Raw genomic sequence first — 23,018 nt, forward strand, 5'->3', positions numbered from 1 at the left:
TGACAGGCCTGTAGTTCCCCGGATCGTCCCTCCGACCCTTCTTGTAAATGGGCGTCACATTGGCACAGAAGAGACAGGCCTGTACTGTGTGATGCTCAGTGTGTCCCATTTTGATAGCAGAAGCTTGGAGCTGGTGAGTTTTTGACCCCTGAGCATTGCCCGTGTGTCCAGGGATGCAGTAGAGGAGTTCCTTGTCCCTCCTGCCCAGCTCAGCGTTGCCTGAGGACACCCAGGCTTGCCACCTTGTTAATGTTCTTTCCCAGCCTGGTCTCTTCTGTCCCGAGACCCTGTCCCCCGTGCCAGCTGCCGGCTGTGTAGCAGTGGGACCCTGGCAGGCTTTGCCCCTCCTGGGACAGTTGGTGCTGGAAGAGTTACCCCTTTTTTCCTGTGCTTAGCTCTGGCAGCTGCTCCTTTCCCCTCTGACCTGTGCTTTGACTCTTTGTACTGCTTGTTTCCTGCCTTTGGTTTTGTCCTGTGACCATCCCAGCTCCCATCCACCCGGAATGGCAGGTCCAGAGCTGTGGCCTTACTGCCCGGAGCATCCGGTGGTAATGTTTTGGGAAGCTCTCAACCTGTTCTTGTGGGTTGGTTTGTCGGCTGTGTGTTCCTGAGAGTGTTTTAGCTGGCTTTTGCCTGCCATCCCCAAGGGAAGAGCTGCTTACTAGCTGGGCTTCCCCAGCTGGGCTTTCCCAACATTTCCAACATGTCTCCACTCAGTGATGCTCCCAGGCAGGAGGAACCCCCACAGCAATGCGGAAGCTCGGGATGGCAGCAAGGGATGCCTTGCCGCTCCTGCATGCTGCTCCTGCTCGCTCCCAGCCCCAGGCGAAGGCGGCAGGCTGTGCTGCTGACACACCTGACCTTCCTCTTACCCCAGCAAAGCACGTGAGCCTGTATCAACCTGTTGAGCAGATGGGTGGTGAGACACCCATCGGAGCCTTAAACGCTGCTTTCCATCTGTGCATTATCATAGAATGATAATAGAATGGTTTGGGTTGGAAGGGAGCTTAAAGATCATCTAGTTCCAACTCCCCTGCCATGGGCAGGGACACCTTCTGCTAGACCAGATTTCTCAAAGCCCCATCCAGCCTGGCCTTGAACACTTCCAGGGAGGGGACATCCACAGCTTCTCTGATCACACAGCCCCACAAACCGGCGTGGGGTTTGCTAGCCCAGGGCTTGTGATCTGAATATTGTAGTGCCTGGCCCCCAAATTCCTCTGCTCCTGCTGCTGCTCCCCAGCTTGGCAGTGGACAGTGAGACCGATTGTTCCTGGTACTCTTGCTCTTGCTGCATCCCACGTGGTCTTCCCAGCAGCGGGAGAAATGATGCTCTGATGGCTAACCGTGGAGCACCAGCCCTATACGCAGTGTTGTCTGTCTCTGCCAGGACTCCAGCCTACCGGTAGGAGTGTTCATCTGGGAGGTGGAGAATGGGAAGGATGAAGATGTGGATGTCTCCATCATGTTCAGCCTGCAGAATGGCACAGGAACGAAGGAGGACAGGAGCGGAGGGCACTGGAATGAGCCCTTCGCCTTTGAGAAGGACGGCGAGCGGGTTGCTGGAGTCTTGCTGCACCACTGCACACGCGTGAACCCCTTCACCCTCGCCATCTCCGCCAGAGAGAAGGTAAAGGGCTAGCACTGGTGGTGTGGCTCTTGCTGGTGGGCTTACACAGCCCTGCTGAATGTGGGGGAGCTGCTTCCAGGCAGCTAGTGAAGGATGGGTGTACAATGGGTTGGGGTCAGCGCCGGTCCTCAGCGCTTGCCTGACTGCTGGAGCAGGAGTGGGGACATGAATTCCCTGAGGGCAACCTCTCTGGGGGTGGGTGCCAGGAGAGGAGCTATGGGTAAAGCTTGCAGGACAGTGGGTGAGTAGGTTTGGAGTTAGCATTGCTGGGCAGCATGTGGGGAGTGAGTGTGGGGTTCCAGAGTTGTTGGGGGCAGGGGGCCTGCATCTGCCCCTCAAAACTACCAGCCCCTGATGAGGCTCTTCCCTTCCCCAGGCTGGCACGAGAGTCACCCACCTCACGGCATTCAATCCCACCGGATCGGGTAGAGAGGTGTGGCAGGACCTCCTGCAGGACGGCAGGCTGGATTCCCCCGCTGGTGAGTCCCTCCATCCTCCATGGGATGGGCAGAGGGGAGCAGGAGGAATGGGTTGCCACGCTGGTTGTGGAGCACAGGGCACCCACGCAAGAGTGGATTTCCCTGCCCCTGGCCACCTCGGTGCCTTTGCAAAAAGCTCTTGGTGGCGCTGTGGCTCGTTCCCAGCTTTAGGCTGTATCCAAATTTCTCATTGCTAGTCACGCTGTCATTGTTGTGGTTTTCCAAAAGCTGTTCACACCACTACGGGGCTGTTCTCGGCTATGTTAATTGCACATGCCACTATCTTCTTAGTCTGTGCAGGGTTGCACACTGAGTTGAGATTTCTGCTGAGTAGTCAGGGTGATAGCCAGCCACATTCCCCAAGTTCCCATTGCCAGATCTGTGAGGTGGGTGCTGTCAGATTCGTTCTAGCGGGTGTTTAGCAGTCCTTGGGTTTGGTGCTGCCGTTGCTTGCTGTCCTCTTGTTACTATATCAGTTCCCTGAAGGTCAGTGGTGTTCCCTTGATACTTCTATATCATCCTCAGTTGTCTGCTCACTACCTTGGCAGAAGCCTTGAAGCAGCCCTTGCTGCTAATCTCTTATTGTGATAAAAAGTGACCATTTGCATTATGTCTCTGCCAGCTTTTGAACAAGGATGGTCCTGACAAACTAGTCATGCTGGCACTGGGCCTTTGCAAGATTTCTTGAAGCTTAAATTATGTAAATAAAGCATTTACATAAATATTTCCGGAAAACCAAGTTTCCTGCCTAGATGCACTCAGAGCTCACCGGGCTATTGGGATGTGGTTTTTCCTTCATGCATGCCAGGCATTATCATAGTCAGGATCTGTGCTTCTGTTAAAATTGTTGCTTTAATGAGTTTACGTGGAACACATGTCAGAACCAGCATATAATTATCCAGCTGCCTCCGGGCTTTTCTTAAATATGGGCACAGTTCAAGCACCCTGCAAAAAGCTGGAGACGATGACTGTCACTAGAAACTCACAGTGTCTCTGAGTGCAACGCAGTTAGAGAGTCATGGGATGCCCTGTCCCTTCCACTCGTGCCTGGTGGCTTTTCCTGCCTGATTTCTTCCTCTGCTTTGATGACTTACTTTTTTAACTCCTCCGCCCACGGCAGGTATTTTTTCCTGCTTGCAAAAAGCAGTTACTCATGTGCGGTAATGTCATCCCTTAAAACTCTGGGCATGTACCCTCCAGGTTGCAAGGAGGCTGGGGCATGCCCGAATAGTCTTGTCTGTCTTGGAGTGCATGGGAGCATCAGTTACCACGCCCCCCATAGGGCTTCCTTGGTCACTTGTGAGTATTTTTTTTTTTTCCCGGCAGGTAAAAGCAGCCTGACGGAGAAGGGGGAGGTGACGGCAGCAGCGGTGTGTGCCAGCTGCAGGGTGCCCGCCCGGGGGCACAGGACGCTGGAGCTGGCCCTGGCTTGGGACATGCCCCGTGTTTACTTTGGCTCCAAGGAGAAGCTGCACCTTAGGTGGGTGGCTTGTCTCCAGTGGGCCTTGGCTCATGTCCCCGAAGCCCCCTTTTCCCTGCCTCCAGGCTTTAGTACCACTTGGGGAGCCTTGTGCCACCCGCTCCTGTGGCCGTGGCCCTGCCAGCTCATGGAGGGGACCCTCTCCCCAGCCCCTGCTCCTCAACACCTCTGCACTAGCAGTTGCGTTATTATTCTGGTGTTCACTATAATCCAGCCCCTCTCCTATAGCCGAGCGGGCTTCCCAGGCTGAGCCCACAGCATACTCACCAAACCCCTGCTCGGCAGGCGGTACACCCGTTTTTTTGGCAGTGGAGGTGATGCTGCTCCTGCCCTGTCGCATCATGCCCTGACACACTATGAGGAGTGGGAGAGGAAGATTGAAGCGTGGCAGAAGCCCATCCTGGAGAACAGGTAGGGTAGGGGTGGGAGCACCTTCCCAGTGGCCTCCTGGGGCTGGTCAGAGCAGGAGCATCACCACCTGGGCCACCGTGGTTGAGTTTCCCTCTTGCCCACAGCCAGCTGCCTTCCTGGTACAAGTCGGCCCTCTTCAATGAGCTGTACTTTGTGACGGATGGGGGGACCATCTGGGTGGAGCTGCCCCCGGACTGCCATGCCGAGGACCTGCAGGGGCCAGCGGGGGCTGGCCTCTCCCACCTCCTCCCTGTCCTGCGGGAGTATGGAAGGTTTGCTTATTTAGAAGGTAACTTGCAGGGACGTGATGGATGGTCCCAACTCAACCCCTTCCCATTGCTGTCATCAGGTGGTTTTAACCTGGCACGGGGATGTTTTTCACACCCTGACGGCTAGGGAGCAGCGCTGTTCCCAGGAAAACCCCTTGCAGGACCAAGCCCTGTAGGACATGTCACGAGACCTTTTTTAGACTCCTGGGTGCTACACGTAGAGAATAAAAACCACTTCTAAAGGGAGCCCTTGCCTGTGCCAGCAAAGAGCCCACCCTCCTGGGCTGTGTGGGAGGGAGGACCTGCCCCTCCTTTCCCTTCCCTGTGGCAGGTCTCCCATCCCTCACTGTCTCCCCGGTCCTTCCAGGCCAGGAGTACCGGATGTACAACACCTACGATGTCCACTTCTATGCCTCCTTCGCTCTCGTCATGCTGTGGCCCAAGCTGCAGATTAGCCTGCAGTATGACATTGGTGAGTGACCCAGGAGACCCTGGCTTGATGCCTGCTGCTGTCTTCGCCTAGAGAAGAGACGGAGGATCTGGGACAGCATCTGCCATAGAAATCTGTGCCATGGAGCCAGCATCCCCCTCCAGCTCCTCTGCTGGGCCCAGGACTTGCAAACCCCTGACATAGCTGCCTCTCAGCATCTCTCTGCCCAGCACTGGGATGCCTTCGTGCCACACTTGGGGTGCACGGCTGGCTCTGCCTGCCCTGGGGAAGTCCCTGGTCTTACCAACTCTCTCTGTGCTCCTTGCAGAGGAGAAGCGTGGAGCTGTTTGCAGACCCTGATGCTTTGGGTGGGCTTGGAGGCTGCTTGGCCTGGCCAGTGGTGGAGCACAGCCCTTTGCTGGGCTGTGGGAGGGCTGAGCCCACTGGGGTTCCCTCCCAGCCCTGGGTGCTGCCACCACCTTGCTTAAGGGGGTGGTGACAGTTGCATGTCCCCTGCTGAGGGGAGACTGGGAGCAGCCCCCTTTGCAGAGGGCTGTGATCTTGCAGCCGGACCCCCAAAGGGCAGCCTGGTGTGCTGGTGGCCCTGCCTGTGCCTGTGCTTGGAGCTTGCTGCTGCAGTGCCTGCTGCCTTTCTAATGCCTTTTGCTGTGTGTCCTCTCCAGCTGTCACAGTGGTGAACGAGGACGTCCAGCCCCGGCAGTACTTGATGTGTGGTCAGACAGCCCAGGTGAAGCTGAAGAATGTGGTGCCACATGACATTGGGGACCCAGGTGAAGTGATCTGGCCGGGCATGCTGGCAGGCAGAGGGGGTGCAGGTCTGCTCACATAACTTTCTCAGGGTAGTTAACTCCCAAGCTGTGGGAAAGAGGTATGATGCATGGAATACACTGTTTATTTTCTGGGAATGAAAAGCTTGGATGATTTGGGGTGGTGATGAGGACCACACTGCATGAAGCTTGCACCAGGGAGACAGAGGGAAGCTGAGCAGCAGCAGGAAGGCTGCTTTCACTAGAGATGGCACAGGATGCAAGATGTTATTTTAGTGCAGTTTAATCACAGCACCCTTGGGACCTTGCTCCTGGGTAGGAGAGAGGACGTTCATTGCTTGCTGCCCTGCTGCATCCGCTCTTTCCTTGCTTAGGTGATGAGCCGTGGCAGCGTGTCAATGCCTACCTGATGCATGACACGGCCGACTGGAAGGACCTCAACCTGAAGTTTGTGCTGCAGGTGTACCGTGACTACTACCTGACACACGACTCCCTATACTTGCGGGACATGTGGCCAGTCTGCCAGGTACTGGGAGGAGATCAGACCATGGCACATCCCCCTTCCCCACTTGGGATCCATGCGACATCCCAAGAGGATGGACGCTCCTGAGCAGAGTGTGAGGGGCTGCCAGCATACGGGGGCTGCGTGACCATCTCCTGCCTCTCTCGCAGGCTGTGATGGAGTCGGAGCTGAAGTTTGATATGGATAATGATGGGCTCATCAAAAATGGTGGCTTTGCTGACCAGACGTATGATGCGTGGGTGGTAAATGGAGCCAGGTGAGCAAGAGAGGCAGGTGAGGCTTGGAGATGGGGCTTGTGGGGTGGGAAGGTAGCTCAGAGCCTGGACTGTGGTCCCCATCTGTTGTGGGAGCTCTGTGCAACCCATGGGGTGTCCCACATTGCTGATGCTTCTCTCCTTTGGCTCTGGCAGCGCCTACTGCGGCGGGCTGTGGCTGGCAGCTGTCTGCGTGATGTGCAAGATGGCAGAGGTGCTCAGGGATGCTGAGATCCAGCAGAAATACACGGACATTCTGAGCAAGGGCAAGGAGGCATTTGAGAGGATGCTCTGGAATGGTGGGTGCTCGCTGGTGGGGAACCATGCTCCGCTGGTCATGTGTCCCTTGGGAAGGGGATGGCTCCTTCTTGAGTCACGGAGCCTTGGAGGGGATAGGGGAAGGAGGGAAGAAGCTGTCCCTCCAAGTGGAGGGGAAGGAGCAGGTACCAGGGAGGGAACAGAAAGGGTATGATGGTTTGGGAAAGGAAGAAGAAAGCCTTCTGGAAAAAGCTGCTGTGCTCCTGCCTTGCAGGGAGGAGTGTAGGAACAGCACATACGAGCTGGGGTCCTAAACCATCAATTTTAAACTGTTTCCTGCCTTTTCAAGGCAAATACTACAACTATGACAGCAGTGGGAGTGACACTTCCAGCAGCATCATGTCAGACCAGTGTGCTGGGCAGTGGTTTCTTGGGGCTTGTGGTCTGGACCAAGGGGAGTTTGAGGTAAGAGAAGGGGCAGCCTGGTGTGAGTTGGGGTGAGATGGGACCTGCAGCAGAGGAGAGCAGCAGCAGGGCTGGCATGTGGTGGGGGTTACATGTTAGGGGCTGGTGTGGGGTGCTCCAGCCCACTCCTCCGCAGCAGTGTATGCTCGGGTGGAGGCTGTTGGATGCACATTGGTGCAACCCACCTTAAACCAAAATCTGCTCATGGAGAGGCTATGCAGCAGGGGTATGTAACTGCAGTCAGCTCTGGCACGCTTGGAGGAAGGTCCCACTGGGGTTTGCTCTTGGCAAGGTGCTATTTGTTTAAAAATGGAAGAAAAAATTGTATGAAACTTTCCACATGTTATTTTCTGCTGAGTTTAAAGTCCTAAATGAGTATCTGAGGGAACAAAGGTTTATTTGGGGCCCTAAAGTCTGTTGCTTTTCAGTTGCAAGGGAACAATTGGCTGAAGACTCCTCTTGCCTGATGGGATGGTAAGAGCAGCTGCTGGTGGTGCAATACCTGGAACAGAGCTGGCAAGTTGGAGAGCCATTGTATGGATTATTTATGACCCATAGACAGTTGTTAGACCAAAGCTGTCTGTGGTGGTGATGGATGGGCAAATGCTTTGGGTGACTGGAGGAAGGAATAACTCTTGGCTGTGTGAGAGTGATGGACCATTTTGCCCTCTGTTGATATCAGAGGGGAGCTTAAAGTGACCTTTCCTGGGAGCAGCTTGTGCTCAACGCTGTGGGATTTAACAAGAAATGGGTGCTTGGTTGTGCCCTCCTGCATTTATCCCACTGTGGTTCCCTATACTGTGGGGACTGTGGCTGTGCCTGGGGCTCCTGGCAGGATCTGGCCCAGACCTCATGCAGTAATACCCAAACATCCCTTCTAGGGGCAAACGGTAAACCCAGTGCAGTCCAAAAATCTTGCTTGCCTTTCCATAGCCTCGGACTTTTGTTCCTGAAGGTGGCACTCTTGTCTGCTGTCTCATGAGCGTTGAGCTTACTGAAGATGGGACTGGTGAACTTCTCTCTTCTGTTACTATGACCACTGAGGTTTTTTCAGTGCATTTTGATTCCTTGCTTGGCTGGCAGCACTCCTGATCATAACCTCATTAACGCACTCTGCGTGCACGGGTCAATAATGAAATACAAAGTAAGAAAAGCCTGTGACCCCAGTCCTGAAGAAACTGTGCCCTGAAACCTTCTGCCAGGAATAGCTGCTTCACACCACCCCTCTGCTGACTCTTGCTCCCTAAGAGCACTTGGGCTTACCTCCAGAGCCACATGGAGAAAAATGACTGTGTCTGATGCTTGGCTTTAGCATAGATAAAAGGGATCTGCTGCCTTTTCCTTTGAGTGTACCAAAGCTGTCTGGTTGGACTGCCCAGCCTCCCTTAGCAAGCTCCTGCCTGGTGTCATCCCACTTTCTGCTTCTCCTCGCTCTGGTGGTACCAGACTGGCAAGAAAGGTCTGGCACGTCCCTGGGCTGCGCTGATGAGCCCTGAGCTGCCTGGCTCTTCCCTTCTTGCAAGTAGATGTCGTGGTTGCTCTGTGACATTGCTTCTGACCTTGGTCACTCTGCAAAGTTCTTGTTATGACTTTCTTGCTGTTAGCTGGCCGTGGGATGGAGAGGAGCCAGCCCTCCCTTTGCAACGTCACCGAGTCTTGAGCTTTGCTTTTCTCACCAAGGCTTTTGCTGCACTGACACTTCCTAGTTTTATTGCCAATAATGAAAGTAGTGCAAAAGCTTTATTTACTTTCAGCTGTGTGCAGAGGCTTTTAATCTTAATGCAGTCCTCACTGTGTTGCTGCTTTTTGTTTGACTGGCAGGTGTTTTCATGCTCAGATGGAGTTGGTTGGGGATTTTTAGCAGCAGGTGGGGACGGGGTGAAGTTTCTTTTTTTTTTTTTCCTTCTTTGGCAAGAACTTACACAGCCTGATAGTTCAGTTTGTTCTCGTAAATGTTTTGAGTTCTTGGCTTTAGTTTGTTGAACAACTCTTTCTTCCCTTATCGGAAGGGGAAGGTTTTTACTTCCTCCTGATAATGTCCTGAAAGGGCTGTTTATCCAGCGAGCACTGTTGACATTTCACAAGTCTGTAACTTTCACTTGGGATGAAAATTTCAAATCACTCTTACCACACACAGAAAACAATCAGGCATCCTGTGCATCTCAGTCCGACCTCTTCATCCCCAGGCTGCCCCTTCTCTCACTTCAAACTGCCCTTGGTCCAGGCCACGAACTCTTGCATCACCACCCGATTACAAAATTGGAAGCATTAAAGTCCTTTTGAAATCACTCAAAACTAAGCCTGTCTTGTTTTTCCCCTGAGCTGGAGCTAAATTTTTTTTCCCCTGTGTTTTTTCCCCCCAAGATTCACAGCATTTACCCAAACAACCCTACCGGCATCCACAACATTAACTTTGCAGCTGCAAGATGCATTCTGATGTCATCAGACCAGCTTTGCCATAATCTTTCCCTTTGGCAGGAAAATACCTCCAGCCTCACTGATCCCTGACCATCCTTTGGCCACCTCTGTCCAGCGTCCCATCTTTTGTAGGCATTGCAATGCCTCTTGTAGCTGGTGCAGATGGGCTGAGAGAACAGGACAGTGGTCTTACCAGGATAAAGTCTGGGCCTCAAATAGTCATTAGCATGAGAAACAAGCAGTGGTGACCATAAACCAAGATGAGGATGTGGTTGGCCAGGTCCCCAAAGCAAACTCTCAAGAGATGGAGGGGGTTTGGCCAGTGACAGAAGGCGAGAGGCTGTTTTTTTGGAGACATGCTACTTGGATGAGCTGTCAGCCTCCCCAGGAGGAAGGTGGAATGAAGCTCAGCACCTCTTCTGTTGAGCAACTGTTTTTTGGCAGTTGTTTTTTTCTGGTCTTTTTGGGGAAAGAGGCTTTTTTACTTCCTCCTGTTATTTTCCTGAGGTAGCTGTTTACCCAGCGAGCAGTGTTGACCTCTTTCTCATGGAAAGCTTAAACCTGCTCCCTGGACACCCAGCCTGAGGGGTCTGCATGAGCGCTGATCCCAAAGCCCTCTCTCTCTCTCTCTCTCTGCAGGTCTTCCCCAAGAGTCACGTTGTCAGTGCGCTCAAGACCATCTTTGAGAAGAACGTCATGAGCTTTGCTGGTGGCACCATGGGAGCGGTGAATGGCATGAGACCCGACGGGGTGCCCGACACCTCCAGCGTTCAGTCCAACGAGGTGTGGATTGGCGTGGTCTATGCCTTGGCTGCCACCATGATCCAGGAGGTGAGTGGTGGTGCTGCACCCCTTGGCAGGTGCCATCTTGTTGTGCTCCGTGGAGGTGCTGATGGTTTTCTTCCCTCTGCCACAGGGGCTGGTGGAGGAAGGCTTTCGTACAGCGGAGGGCTGCTACCGGACGGTTTGGGAGCGGCTGGGCATGGCTTTCCAGACACCAGAGGCCTATCGGGAGAAGAAAGTCTACCGCTCGCTGGCTTACATGCGGCCCCTTAGCATCTGGAGCATGCAGCTGGCCCTGGAGCGTAGAGCTAGCCGGGCACCAGCACCTGTGCAGTCGCCCCAGGCCCCCATCCACCCTTGAGCCTGGTGGCACTGAGCAGGGCTGTGGGTGTACTGGGGGGCTGGGGCCCCTCAGCTGGCGGGCAGGGACCCCTCCCTCCCCTTCTTTGATTAATACTCGCATTGCTGTTTTCCTTCCCTACCTCCACTATGTGCCCTTCATTTCAGGGGTCTTCCAGCCACTGATGCTGAGCATGAGGAGGGACCAGAGATGCAGGTGATCTCTCCTTGGAGAGGAGAGGGGTGGGATAAGGAGGTGCTGCTGGAGCCTGTGCCTCCCCTTAGCCATTGCTCAGGGCTCTGACAGCCTGCAGGACCCTCAGCCATCCTCCACCGGAGCTGGTACCTTGCCCAGGAGCACAGGAGACCTCTCTCCTGTAGTCAGTGGGCTGGGTAAGGTGGGAGCTGGCCTGCAGGGCGAAAAAATGTGTGAGTGTATGTGTGTGTGAGGACAGTGGACTGGTGCATGCAGACAAATGGGTGCTGTAGTTGTTTCTCTGTTGTGTGACACTGCAAACGCTGACTGGCTCTGCCCCAAGGCACCAGCCCCAGGAGAGCCTGTGGCAGATACAATCCTCACGGGAGCCCCGGCTCCCCAGCCGGTGACAATCGGAGCCCAAGCAGCAGGTCCTGGTCTGGTACCGTGACACCCCTCCCTGCTGGCGCCGGGGGTGGGCAGCAGAGCACGTTTTAGAGGATGAATCATTTTGAGTTCTTAATAAATTTGTCCAGCTGTCTCTCCTTCTTCGTGTGTGTCTTCTCTGCCATGGGGGCAAGCTGGAGGAGGGAGCGTCTGTTGCTCCCCCTTTTCTTCCTGGGCTGGGCTGGAGGGCTGGGGTTGCAGGAGGTGCAAGCCTTAGCTGCAGCCTGGCTGTTGTAGGGTTTTGCTAATGGGAGCAAGATGTGCCTTTGCCCCCAGATGCGATGGCAGGAGAGACCTGCCCCTTGCTCTCTCCTCTCCTGCCTGCAAGGCAGGGGAAGGCGAGGAGCCTAGCATTCCTCCTGAAAATGCCTCTGCGGGGAGAATGGCCCTTGATTGAATATCCCCTCCTGCCTGGGGCTGGGTGCCTTTCTTCCTTTCCCTCCTTTCTCTGCTAGCGCAGCATTTGAAGGTTGCACCTGCCTGGTTTTGAGGGGGTGGGAGAGGGCCCTGCCCCCAGATTTGGCTACAAGGTCTTTGTGCCCACTTCAGAGCTTTAACCCTAAAACCCTCTCTTAATCCTTAAACTGCCTCAGGGCTGGGGTGGGAGGCAGCCTGTCCTCCCCACCATGACTGTTCCCTGCCACCCTTGTCTGCCCTGGGAGCTGGTGCAGGCAGGGCATCGCTGCGGTGGCCTGCTGCTGCTAGTGTGTGATAAACGGCCTTTTCTTCGCTCCCTGGGGGAGCGTTCCTGCATCCGCCTGGGCAGAGGAATAATGTTATCCGGGAAGGGCAGGTTGACCTGGATGGAGCCCCCCTGGACCAGCTGGAGTCATTCTCCCATGGCAGAACCCACGGTGGGTGGAGAGGGACCAAGATGCATTCCCTTAGGGTCACCGTGGCAAGACTGGAGGGGGATGGGGGTGCCAAGACACTGATGTGGCTCACCTGGGCTGCCTGCCTCCATTTGTCTTGGGTTGGCAGCCACCAGGGATGGTGATGTGCCAGTCCAGCTGGCAAAGAACAAAAGCCAGCACAATTTGTGACCCAGCTGGGTTTTGTTGCTGCAACCCATCAACATCGCTCCTTAACCCCAGGCGATAGGTTGCCCACAGACTTTCTTTCAAAGGTTGGGGCGTTCAATCTGTATCATGGGATACTTCTGCCCTTTCCTCTTCTTCTGACTGTATCACCTCAGTAAAAATCTAATCTTAAGAGGCTCAGCTTTAAGCAACCTCTGCATGGGCACAGCTGCGGGCTGGGAGGACAATCCTTGGTTACAAATATGATCTTCTCTAATATTTGCCTGTGCTACTGTTTTTCAAAACTGACTTAATCCCAGCTTGAGCAGCAAATTTAATTATTCATTAACCCTTTATTCTTATTCATTAACCCTTTCTTGACCCCTGACATACACGGTTTTAAACCACAGCCGTGCCGAGTTTTAACTTCTTCAGCACTTTATGCTTTGGACTTCCCTGCCTGCCTGTTCCCCTTTGCCCACTCCCTGCTGCAGCAGAGCTCAGGCATGGCATCTCAGGATTTAGCCCTGGTAATGATTGCCAGCCCTGAGCTGCTTCACTGGGCTGCCCTTGGGAACACGCAAACCCTGTGGAGATACCCCAGCTATTTGCTTGTTTTATTTTTGACTTGGCCTAGACTGGTCAACAAAACTGTCTCCTTGAACACTGAGCTGATACTCGAACCTCCAAGATATGCTGCTGGGACAGTGATTGTTAAAGAAAAATAAAGATTACAGGCAGAGAGCACCAATATTGTTTGTGTGATGCTAAAAAAACCCCTCCGTCTGTGAATGAGCTGTGGGTTGCCATCAGCAGCAGTGCCAGCATGCAGACCTTGTGTTGCCCATCCCCGTGCCCACCAGTGGCCATGGGATCCCTGCAGGAGCTGCCTGAACCAAGGTCATGCCAAGGGGGTGATGGCAAGGGGATGACAGCAAGGTGGCGATGGCGAGGGGCAAGGGCTGCCTCTCCTGCCCCCTAAAACATTCCCAGATTGACCATGCTCATTATCAGGAACCTTGGTCACGCTCTAGGCACCACCTGCCTGCTGAAAAAACAGCCAAAGCAAATAGCAGCTGCATGGGAAAACATATCTTGTTGTGCAGTTAATTTCTAAGACAGAGGGAAGCAAACACTGGGGCAGGATTTTCCCAAAGGCAGCCAGCTCTCTGGCTGGCCAGCTCTTGTAGGCAGGGGTGCAAGACAGCTGTGGGGCTCCTGCGGGGAGGAGAGGGGGCTGTTGAGATGCTGGCAGAAGAAACAGAATGTCCCCAGACTGGGTAGTGATGAATTTTACTGTTGGAGAGAAACTGGGGCTCAAATGTGAGAGTAAAGGAAAAGCAAAATTTGGGAAGTATTTCTGAGGTGTTGCAAAGAGTTGCCCTGTCTCCATTTTAAGAAAAGGAGCATTTTCTGGTGAAGAGGACTCCATCAACTCTTGCTATGATGACTGGGGGAATTAAAACTCACGTATTTTAGGACACTGCCTTGAAAGTCACTGAGGAATGAGTGAGAAAATCTGGTGTGAACCAGGCCACTTCATCCTCCCCAGCCAGCAATAACTAAAACATAAGGGGAATTAAATAAATATGTACTTAAAGTTATTTAAGAATCCCTGCATATATACAGTACTTGTCAGCATTAAAATGTGATGTCCAAGATATTCGGGGAATGTTTGTTTTTCATAAAATAATTTCCTTCCAACAAAAGCCAGCTTGTAATAACAGCAGCAAACCTTCATGCCAGCCCCGGGCAAGGAGACCAGCTGCTTTGTAGCCTGATCTGTGGCTGCTTCAGTACTAGCAGGGCGATAAAGCAAAACCCCAAAAGGACCCCAGTGCTGGGTGGGTTTGCATGAAGATGCCTGGTGAGGAGAACCAGGGTGAGGCCATGCGCTGCGGCTGACCCTGGGGTGCCCTGGGGTTAAGGCTCCTTGGCACCTCTAGGTACCCCAGGCAAAGCAGTGGGTGCTGTGCCTGGGATGGCAAACAGTTGGCAGAAGGGACAACAGAGCCCAAGAGGGGTTTTCCCCAGCTAAGCATCTTTCCCAGCAGTCACAGATCTGCAGGAGCCAGGGCCTCCCATGGAGGTGCTAGGGACGTGTAAGCAAGGAGGGGCAGTTTCAGCTGGTGCTTCTGGGAATATTTGCCTGCAGCCACCTCTCATACAGCTGGGAACTGCAATTTTGGAAACACCCAGATTGCATAATGCCCTGGCCAGAGCTGCCACCCACAGATCTGGCAGCAATAAAAAGGCGAGAGACCAGGCGCATCTGCAGAGCCCTGCAAGGAGGACATCCCTGTGTACACCTGCTCTCTGCCTGCTACCGAGATGGTGCAAGTGACTCCATTCCTCCTGATACTCAGCATGGTGCTGGTGGCTCCTGGCTACTCTGCAAAAAAGGTAACGGCAAGGCTGGGATCCATGGGGCAGGGTGGGGAGGGTTACCTACTCCTGCCACTCTGCCTGCACCCGGGCTGTGCTGCAGCACCAGCCCTGAGTTCCCTCTCTTCTAGTGCGTGCTGACTGGACGCTGGATGAATGAACTGGGCTCCAACATGACCATCACGGCTGTGAATGGAAAAGGCGAATTCAGTGGCTTCTACCACACGGCTGTGACAGCCACCATGAATGAGATCCAGGTGTCACCACTCCAGGGGTCCCAGCACCGCACGAACCAGAAGAGCCAACCCACCTTCGGCTTCACTGTCAACTGGAGCTTTTCAGGTACTTCTTTCCCAGCCTCCCTGCAGTGTCCCCAGACCTCCCCTGCCCTCCCTGTGATGTCCCTGATGTTCTTCTGCCCTTCCCTGCAGTGTCCTTGATGATCCCCTGCCTTCCCCTCTGGTGTCCCAAATGCTCTCCCATCCCCTGTGGTGTCCCTCATGCCCCCCATCCTTGACCCTGGAGCTCCTTGGCTGGTGTCACCTCGCAGTACCAGGGTGCAGAGGATGTGCTGGGGGCTGAAGCCCGCTGCTGTCTGCCCATCTCCAGACGAGACCCCAAGCCCCCTGTTGCCTTCTGCCTGCTTTCCCCATCACCACTGTCCCCAGAGGGCAGGGGCAGCCCAGGTCTACTGTCCCCCTGTGCTGGGGCAAGCTGCAGGGCTATGGGTCGGCACTGACTGGCTTTTTCGGTAACGTGACCACTCTCCCCTCCATCTCCTACCCCATACCTGCAGACTCTGTCACCGTCTTCACCGGCCAGTGCTTTGTGGATGATGAGGGAAATGAGATTTTGAAGACCATGTGGCTCCTGCGGTCACAGGTGGACAACATCAAGAACGATTGGAAGGCCACCAGGTAAGCCCCCCGTCCCTGCCCTGCACAGGTCTCCTGAGCATCCCCAGAGGGGTTCAGGGCTCTCCCACCCTGTGGTGCTCAGCATCCAGCAGAGCTGCTGCCAGTGCGGGGGTGGTTGAGGATGGGGTGCTTGTGCATGGCTGCCCCGCGGGTCCCTCCGAGGTGCAAATGCTGGGGCGGGGGAGGCAGGGACGGGCAGACGTTTGGCACGGCAAGGCTGCGTTTCTCACTCTTACATCTCCTCCCTTTGTGTCCCCACAGGGTCGGCACCAACGTCTTCATCCGCCTGCGCTCCCAGCAGGAGTGTAACTGGCAGCGAGGGGATTCCCAGGCCAGCGGCAACGCCAACTCTGCATCCCGCTCCTTCTGCTCCGCCGCCTGCTACTCTCAATAAAGCTTTGCTGCAAACACCCACCCGTCTCCTGTCGTGTCGCACGTCAGCGCCCATGTTCCCCTGTGTCCCCCCCACGGCATCCCATGCCCTCTCCAGGCACCATCCCCGAGGCCCGGTGCCTGTCCCCCACCGTGACCCCTGCCGTGGCCTGGGCTCCTCCGTCGCAGCCCCAGCTTGCCCCACTGTGCTCCCTGGGGACCTCCGCCTTGCCCGGAGGAGCAGGACCCCACTCAGTCTGGCGTGGTGGCTAGTGGCCCGTCTCCCACCAGGGTGACCCTTGGCAGGAGGCCCAGCACGGGCGGCCACTGCCTGTCCGCGGCCCCCTCCACCATAAAAGGGGCCGAGCGGGCAAGGGGCAGCAGCGCAGGCAGAGCCCGGGCACCGCACACGGCCACCGCCGCTGCCGCCATGGGGAGCTTCGGCCGCTGCCTCCTGCTCGCCCTGGCCCTGCTCAGCCCCTGTGCCGCTGCTGCCAGGAAGGTAAGGGCAACCTGGGGGCCAGCGCCCGGCTGGGGGCTGCCCGCTCCTGCCGTGCCATGCCATGCCATGCTGTGCCGTGCCGTGCGGTCCCCAGGGTGCAGGGTGGCTGGACAAGGGGCTGCATGTCCTGGCTGTGCCATGCTGTGCTGTGCCAACCCTGGGGTGCAGCGTGAACGGTCAAGGGGCTGCCTGCTCTTGCTGTGCCCTGCTGTGCTGTCTGGTGCCGTGCCGTGCAGTGCCATCCCTGGGGCACAGTGTGCATGGCTGAGGGGGTTGCATGCTTTCACTGTGCCATGCCGTGCTGTGCCATCCCAGCAGACAGTGTTTGTGTTGGGGGGCTGCACGCTCTTGCTGTGCTGTGCTGTGCTATGCCATGCTGTGCCATCCCAGGGTGCAGCATGCGTGACCGAGGGGGCTGCCAGCTCTGGCTGTGCTGTCTCTGGGGGCAGTGTTGGTCACCTGCCCCTCGAATGGGGGGGTAGGGGAGGTATCCAGCACTCCCAGTTCTGCACTGCCCTGCCCTGCCACGGGAGGGAGAGGTACTGGCCCAGACGGTGCCCATGCCACCGGTCCCAGCTGCTGTGCAGAGGAGCCGTGCCAGCCCCAGACGCGTGGGGCATGCGTGCAACTGCCCAGGCAAGCTGGATTAGGGGCTGTGGCTCGGCGCTGCCCAAGGTACCCACATAAGCCCCTGTTGCATTAAAGGGTAAAGACATTTGGCAGAAAATAAACCCTCTTGTGTTCCAGCTTATGCTCAGATATCAGAAGGGCTGGGGACAACTAGGCTTAGATTCTGAGTGATGCCCAATTCAATGCTCTAAGTCCAGTCAAGTTCCATATATATTGAACTATAACGATTAGGGATGCACTAATAGCACACTGTACTTTCTACTTAGTCATGTTCAACAAACTAGAACGGCCAGACTTTAGCCGCATTCAATGAACCATCACAGCTAGATTTTAATGAATAGTACAGTTTATTGAAGCAACGGGAGTACAGCTTTTTTTGGATTGCTGGTGATAAATACACAGTCTGCAAAGCACATGCAAATAAGTGATACAGTCAACTACAAGCACACTAAATTATGGAAGAAAAGTAAAGATTTCTAAGTTTCCCGGGAAAGCACTCAGTATAGTCCAGTGTTTGAATCTCACCCAATAGGTGTCCCTATGGAGGGGAAGAGAGGCTCAGACCATGGAGGGATCCCAGAAGTCAGCGATGTCCTTCCAATTTGTCCATGATAATATCTTCCCTAACAGCCCCCCTTTATTAAGGCCTTTTATACTATTTTCCTACTTTTAGGTGGAGCTTGACCGACTCTATTCATACATACCTTTACTATGATTGGTATAAAATCTCCTCGCTTTACTTTTAAAGGTACATGCTAGATAAAATTCAGAGCGCACGCTCAGTGAGGAGTGGTCACACCTCGGAGGCGGGTAGCCTTTGGGATGGAGGTGTGTTTTGGTATTATAATAAGATTATAATGAGCAGAGTTCACCCAGAGGACATGATTTTGACAGAAAATGATTAACTGCAGGTCCAGGGCTGGCTCAGGGTTAACAACTATGTGGTTTATCAGTTCCATAGTACCATCCAGTTCCCATCCCTGCGGTGATGTCACAGAGTCTGGCCACGGTGCTTCCACGCCTCTCCACCCTCCATGTTCTTTCTCTCAGAGTCAGCACACCAAGCTCCCCTGGCATTGCTAACATCTAAGGTTGCAGGTTATATTGCTTAGGGAATTATTATGGAACCGAGTCATTGCATATCCACCATATTCTGCACTGGAGGTTTACCTTCTCTTAAGAGGTGGCCGTATCAATAAGTCACCTCCAGCAATCATTCCACACCCCCGGTCCCCAGTGCAACCTGCAGGGCCTGTGGAGGAACGAGCTAGGCTCCAACATGACCCTCTCAGCTCTGGACGCAGCCGGGACCTTCTCGGGCTCCTACCACACCGCTGTGGCGGCCACCAACAAGCAGATCCTGGTGTCACCCCTGCAAGGGGCCCAGCAGCACCCCAGTGCCAAGGGGCAGCCCACCTTCGGCTTCACCGTGCAGTGGCAGTTCGCAGGTACAGCGGTACCCGGCACGGCATCCCGGGGCAGCCAGCGATCCCCTGCCTGTGCTGGAAGTGGGGTGCCACCCCGGCTGGTCCCCCATACCCTCTGCGGCACCCAGGGAAACATCGGCTGTGGCCACAGGCTGGCCACATGCACTTGGTCCTGCCATGGGACGTGGTCGGGGAGGGCTGTCTGTCTGAGACGGGTGGCAGGGAGGTCCATCTGTCTGTCCAGGGCATGTGGTGGGGGGTGTCTGTCTGTCTGTCTGCCAGGATCAGGTGGCCCAGGTTCCCCTGTCTGGAGCCATAGGCTCTGAGCCCCCTCTGCCCCACTTGAACCCCGCCAGACTCTACCACCGCCTTTGTGGGCCAGTGCTTTGTGGACCGCCGTGGGAAGGAGACACTGGAAACCACGTGGCTTTTGTGGGAAGAGGTCCCGTCCCGCAAGGATGCCTGGAAAGCCACCAGGTAAGCCCTGCTCCTGCCCTCCTACCCCGCATCCCTCCTTCCCCTCCTGCTGACATGGTTTCCCTGCAGAGTCGGCACCTCCATCTTCACCCGCATCAAGTGATGGGGATGGGGACTGGAGCTGCCTGTACCCTGCTCTCTCACCTGCATCCCCGGGGCTGTCTGCTGCCCCGGTACCTGGCTGGGATCCTGCCTGCTCCCAGCATTCTGGCCAGGAAACACACCCTCACCTTGCCCTGCTTCCTCCCAGTGCCTCCCAGGAGCCTGCTGGTGGGGCCTCCCCTTCTCAAAGCTTGCTGCCCCCACACATGGTGCCAAATAAACCTTTCTCTGCCTGGCAGAGAGCCATGCCCCATGTGTCCCTGGGGTGCAAGAAGCCACTCTGTGGCCATGGGCAGAGGGAGGGGGTGGCTGGGGGAGGGCAGGGCAGTGTTTTGGGGGGCTGGGGGACAAGGGGAGGACAGCAGCTGGGTAATCCCACTTCCCGACCATAGCTTCGGGCCTCAGCAGATGCCTTCTTGCCTGTGCACCCCCTCGGGGTATCTGCAGGGGCCCTGCGGTGGGTGGCCCCCGGCAGCATCCCTGGTGTGGAGCAGCAGGATGCCCCACGGCCAGGGGTCAGGGTGAAGGCTGCGTGCTGGCAAGTCAGCAAGCTCGCCTGGCCTGCTCCTGCATCTCTGCACTCCAGTCTGCCCTGTGTTCCCATTAAACTCCATTTTCAGCTACTGCTCTGGGTGGGGGGGACTCAGTCCTGGGAGCACATACGGGGCAGGGCTGGGTGCCAGCCCCCACAAAGGGGACCATGGTCACGAGCTGGGAGCCTGTGGTGTTGGGGTGGTCCAAAGTCCAGGCTGGATACTGGAGGGACCAGAGGAGGGACCTGGGGCTCCAGGGACAGCTACTGGGCAGACTGGGTGGCTAAGGCCAGATACTGGAGGGATCCCTGCTGTATATATGTACATATGCATGTATTTCCCACTAACTGGCTGTCACCTGATCAGCCGGAAGGTGGAACAGAAAAACACCCCTTTCGGGTGCTCAGATTCACAGGACGACATCGCCTCTATGTTAAACTTTATTTTATCAGCTCATTAGGAAAGCAAGCAAGCAAACATGTCAAACAAGGACCCAATGCCCTTTGCATGGACCCATCTAACACATGAACTCACTAATTCATCACTTCAGCAACTCATGAAGTTTCTGAGTGAATGGAACTCAAGTTCCCTAATCCATTACATGCAGCTCCTAACTGAGGTGCGCCTGAGCGCCCTGGGGAGAAGCTGTGTGGGCACGGAGCGGCATGAAGGGCTCGAAGGACCGTGCTGCCTGGGGGCTGCAGAGGTGCTGGGGGAAGAGACTGTCAGATGGGGCAGGGACTTTGGGGCAGCAAGCACACAGTGCCCTGGGAAAGTGTCAGGGCCTGTCCACCATTGTCTTCCTCTCACAGTGTGCCCGCCTTTTGCCAGCCTTCCTCAGCCTCTGCTCCTCTCCCTCCTTCCCTGCTGGGCTCTAGGACTGCTCTCAGCACCCCCAGCTCCTGGCGCGTGCACGGACCAGAGCCTGTCCAGGGTATGCCTGTACTGACCAAGCCCAACTGGCTGACATGCCTGGTGGTCCAGCTTTTGATCAAAAGCCACCCCTGCCTCCTCGTCCTTACACCTGCATGCTGATCTTCACCCCCCGCATCCTCATCCTCACCCCTGCATACTCGTCTTTATGCCCGCATCCTCATCCTCACCACTGCATCCTAATCCTCACCCTTGCACCCTCATCCTCACCTCTGCCTTCCACATGCAGGTCCTCAGTTCAGCCACATTGCGCACTGGCATCCTTGGCACTGCCCTGACCACGCTGGGCTCATTCTTGCACCCACCCTCCCCAAACACCCACTGTGGCTGTCACCAGCACCGCGAGCAGGTCCCCAAATGCTTCTTCAAACTGTCTGTGAGGTTAAAGCCTCGGGACCCCAGTGGGAGTGGGAGGATGAGGTTGAGAGCCCTGGTGGGGGGAGCCCATGGGGGGACGCAGGGTCACCAAGAGCCATGTGGGACCAGGGAGTAAGACCTCACTTCTGTCCCTCCATCATCGCCACAGCTGCAAGTTCCCTGTCTCTTGTGGTGTCCCAAGAAGGCAGCCCACAACATAGGAGGTGGTGTAAGCAGCCTGCTTGCTAAGCAGGGGAACAGAAACAGAAAGCAAATCCATAGGAAGCCATCACTGACAGTGTCACTGCCACTACCCCACCCCGCTTCTCAGCTGTCCCAAACATCCCGGCCCCGCTTCCCATACGGCCCTGTCCTTGACGCTTCTGCAGCCATCCTGCTCACCTGCAGAAACAGCCCACCCTGGCCTGATCCTGCCCCAACATCTGCACGCCTTTTGATCTTGCCTGGTACATATGACCAGGGCTGCGTACCTCCAGCCCGCAGTGCCCTGAGGTTTTCTTACTGCTGTTGGGGCAGGTTCGCTTCCTTCCTCTGCTAAATCCCTGGAGCCACTCCAGATCACCAGCCATCCCCGTGCACGTACCCTCGCCCTGCCCTTGCGACTCCCTGTCCTTCTGTCCATCCCCTGCAGTGACCAGAGGGCAGTTTGGGGTGCAGGGGCTCCTGCAGGACAGGGGTGAAGCCCAGGCACAGCCCTCAGCCAGGGACCCCCAGGCTGGGCCATGTCAGTGGGCAGCCCTAGGAAACAATTCCTACATTCCCATCGCTGTCCCTGTTCCTGCCCATCCCCATCCCCAACCCCATCCCCATCCCCATCCCCATCCTCGTTCCAGGCCCCATCCCCAGCGCAGGAAGCTCAGCCCTGGGGGAGACTGCATGGGAGCATCCATGGGGGTCCCAGGGTCTGGGGAGGGACACTCGTGGAAGATCCATCCGCAGAGGGAATCCTCAGCAGCAGGAGGACCCCCAGCTCCAGGGGGGACACTGATGGGAGCTCCTGCCAAGAGGGTTGCTCTGAGGGTGGGGGATGCTCTGGGGTTGTCCGTGTCCCCAGGAGGGATGTGCATGGGCATCCCTTCCCTGGTGCAGGGGGCATGCACGTGGGGATCCCAACTCCCAGGGACATGCAGGGGAATTGGGGCAGGGGTAACCTGGGTACCCTGCCTCAGGGTGGTGGCTTGTCCCTGCCCGAGGAGGTGCAGTGTGGGAGAGGACAGGCAGTGCTTGGAGCTGGAGCCAGAGCCTTACAGATGGGCTGCTGCAGGGCTCTGGCTGTGCCGCTTCCTTGGCTGCGCAGGAGCCCACCATGAACCTGAGGGCTCTGCCCATCCCAGTGGGCTCCCCACTGGTGCCACGCACTGGTGCCGAGGCAGCACATGTCCCCACAGGCACAGGCAGATGTGTCCTGGGGTCACACAGCTCACCTGGCAGGGCTGGAGTGGGCACCCCATGGGCACTGGGGGGGTGCAGGTAGGGGGCTCAGCCTGGGGGGCAGGGGTAGGGTCTGTGTGCAGGCAGCCCCCGAGGACATGTCTGCTTTCCCCCCCACAGTACAACGTGACTGGTTGGTGGGAGAATGAGCTGGGCTCCAGGATGCACACGTCTGCAGCTGACAGCCAGGGCAACTTCTCTGGTGAGTACCACACCGCCGTGTCGAGCGCCCAGAAACCCATCGAGCCATCCCACCTTGTCAGCTCCCAGCACTTGGACGAGGATGGGCAGTGCTCCTTTGGCTTCACCGTCAACTGGAAGAAGTTTTCTGGTTTGTAGCTGCAGTGGCAGCTGTGCCTGGATGGGATAGTTGGATGGGGAGGGGAGCTCAGGCAGGTCCCAGCACCCACCCCAATCCCTCTGTCCCCTCTCCTGTCCCCAGTCTGTCCTTCCCTGATCTCTTACCACTCTGGACAGTGTCTGCAGGCAGCAGGATGCCTCCCGAAACACTGTTTGGGCTAGGCAGCATCAAGAGTTGCTTTGGCAGCACCTCTGCCACAGAGCATTTCCCTGCAAACATCGGGACCCACACGGGCTCCATGAGCATTAAACCTGCTGGTGCTCATGAAGCCCCAAAAGCAGCTGGGGTCCTCCTGGGATGCTAACAGCCACTGCTCCCCCAGACTCCACAGCTGTCTTCGTGAGCCAGTGCTTTGCTGGGGACAGTGGGGAGGAGGTCCTGC

The 23,018-nt window shown here is 56.1% G+C and overlaps 3 protein-coding genes across 3 annotated transcripts in view; all 3 read left to right on the forward strand.

Moving 5' to 3' along the window:
- The window catches only part of GBA2 (glucosidase, beta (bile acid) 2), a 20,591-nt gene extending 9,553 nt beyond the window's left edge, over positions 1–11,038 (forward strand). Inside the window, exons 6-18 of the mRNA XM_010569875.1 lie at positions 1,390–1,629; positions 2,006–2,108; positions 3,435–3,588; positions 3,874–3,999; positions 4,104–4,288; positions 4,636–4,740; positions 5,382–5,489; positions 5,861–6,012; positions 6,159–6,265; positions 6,420–6,562; positions 6,871–6,986; positions 10,044–10,235; positions 10,321–11,038. Coding sequence (XP_010568177.1) covers positions 1,390–1,629; positions 2,006–2,108; positions 3,435–3,588; positions 3,874–3,999; positions 4,104–4,288; positions 4,636–4,740; positions 5,382–5,489; positions 5,861–6,012; positions 6,159–6,265; positions 6,420–6,562; positions 6,871–6,986; positions 10,044–10,235; positions 10,321–10,548 — 1,959 coding nt within the window. The 3' untranslated portion in view covers positions 10,549–11,038. The remainder of the gene's footprint in view (positions 1–1,389; positions 1,630–2,005; positions 2,109–3,434; positions 3,589–3,873; positions 4,000–4,103; positions 4,289–4,635; positions 4,741–5,381; positions 5,490–5,860; positions 6,013–6,158; positions 6,266–6,419; positions 6,563–6,870; positions 6,987–10,043; positions 10,236–10,320) is intronic.
- Positions 11,039–14,449: 3,411 nt separating this feature from the next.
- Positions 14,450–15,901, forward strand: LOC104833277 (avidin-like). The gene is made up of 4 exons (XM_010569862.1): positions 14,450–14,591; positions 14,705–14,915; positions 15,370–15,490; positions 15,752–15,901. Exons 1-4 carry the CDS (start codon positions 14,520–14,522, stop codon positions 15,882–15,884), a joined length of 537 nt encoding a protein of 178 aa, XP_010568164.1. The 5' UTR covers positions 14,450–14,519; the 3' UTR covers positions 15,885–15,901.
- Positions 15,902–16,292: 391 nt separating this feature from the next.
- Positions 16,293–19,001, forward strand: LOC104833291 (avidin-like). Its single transcript, XM_010569876.1, has 4 exons — positions 16,293–16,364; positions 18,232–18,442; positions 18,778–18,898; positions 18,968–19,001. The coding sequence occupies exons 1-4, from the start codon at positions 16,293–16,295 to the stop codon at positions 18,999–19,001; spliced, it is 438 nt and encodes a 145-aa protein (XP_010568178.1).
- Positions 19,002–23,018: the final 4,017 nt, after the last annotated feature.

This window comes from Haliaeetus leucocephalus, unplaced genomic scaffold, assembly GCF_000737465.1.
Source record: "Haliaeetus leucocephalus isolate CR32 unplaced genomic scaffold, Haliaeetus_leucocephalus-4.0 Scaffold278, whole genome shotgun sequence".
NCBI lineage: Eukaryota > Metazoa > Chordata > Aves > Accipitriformes > Accipitridae > Haliaeetus > Haliaeetus leucocephalus.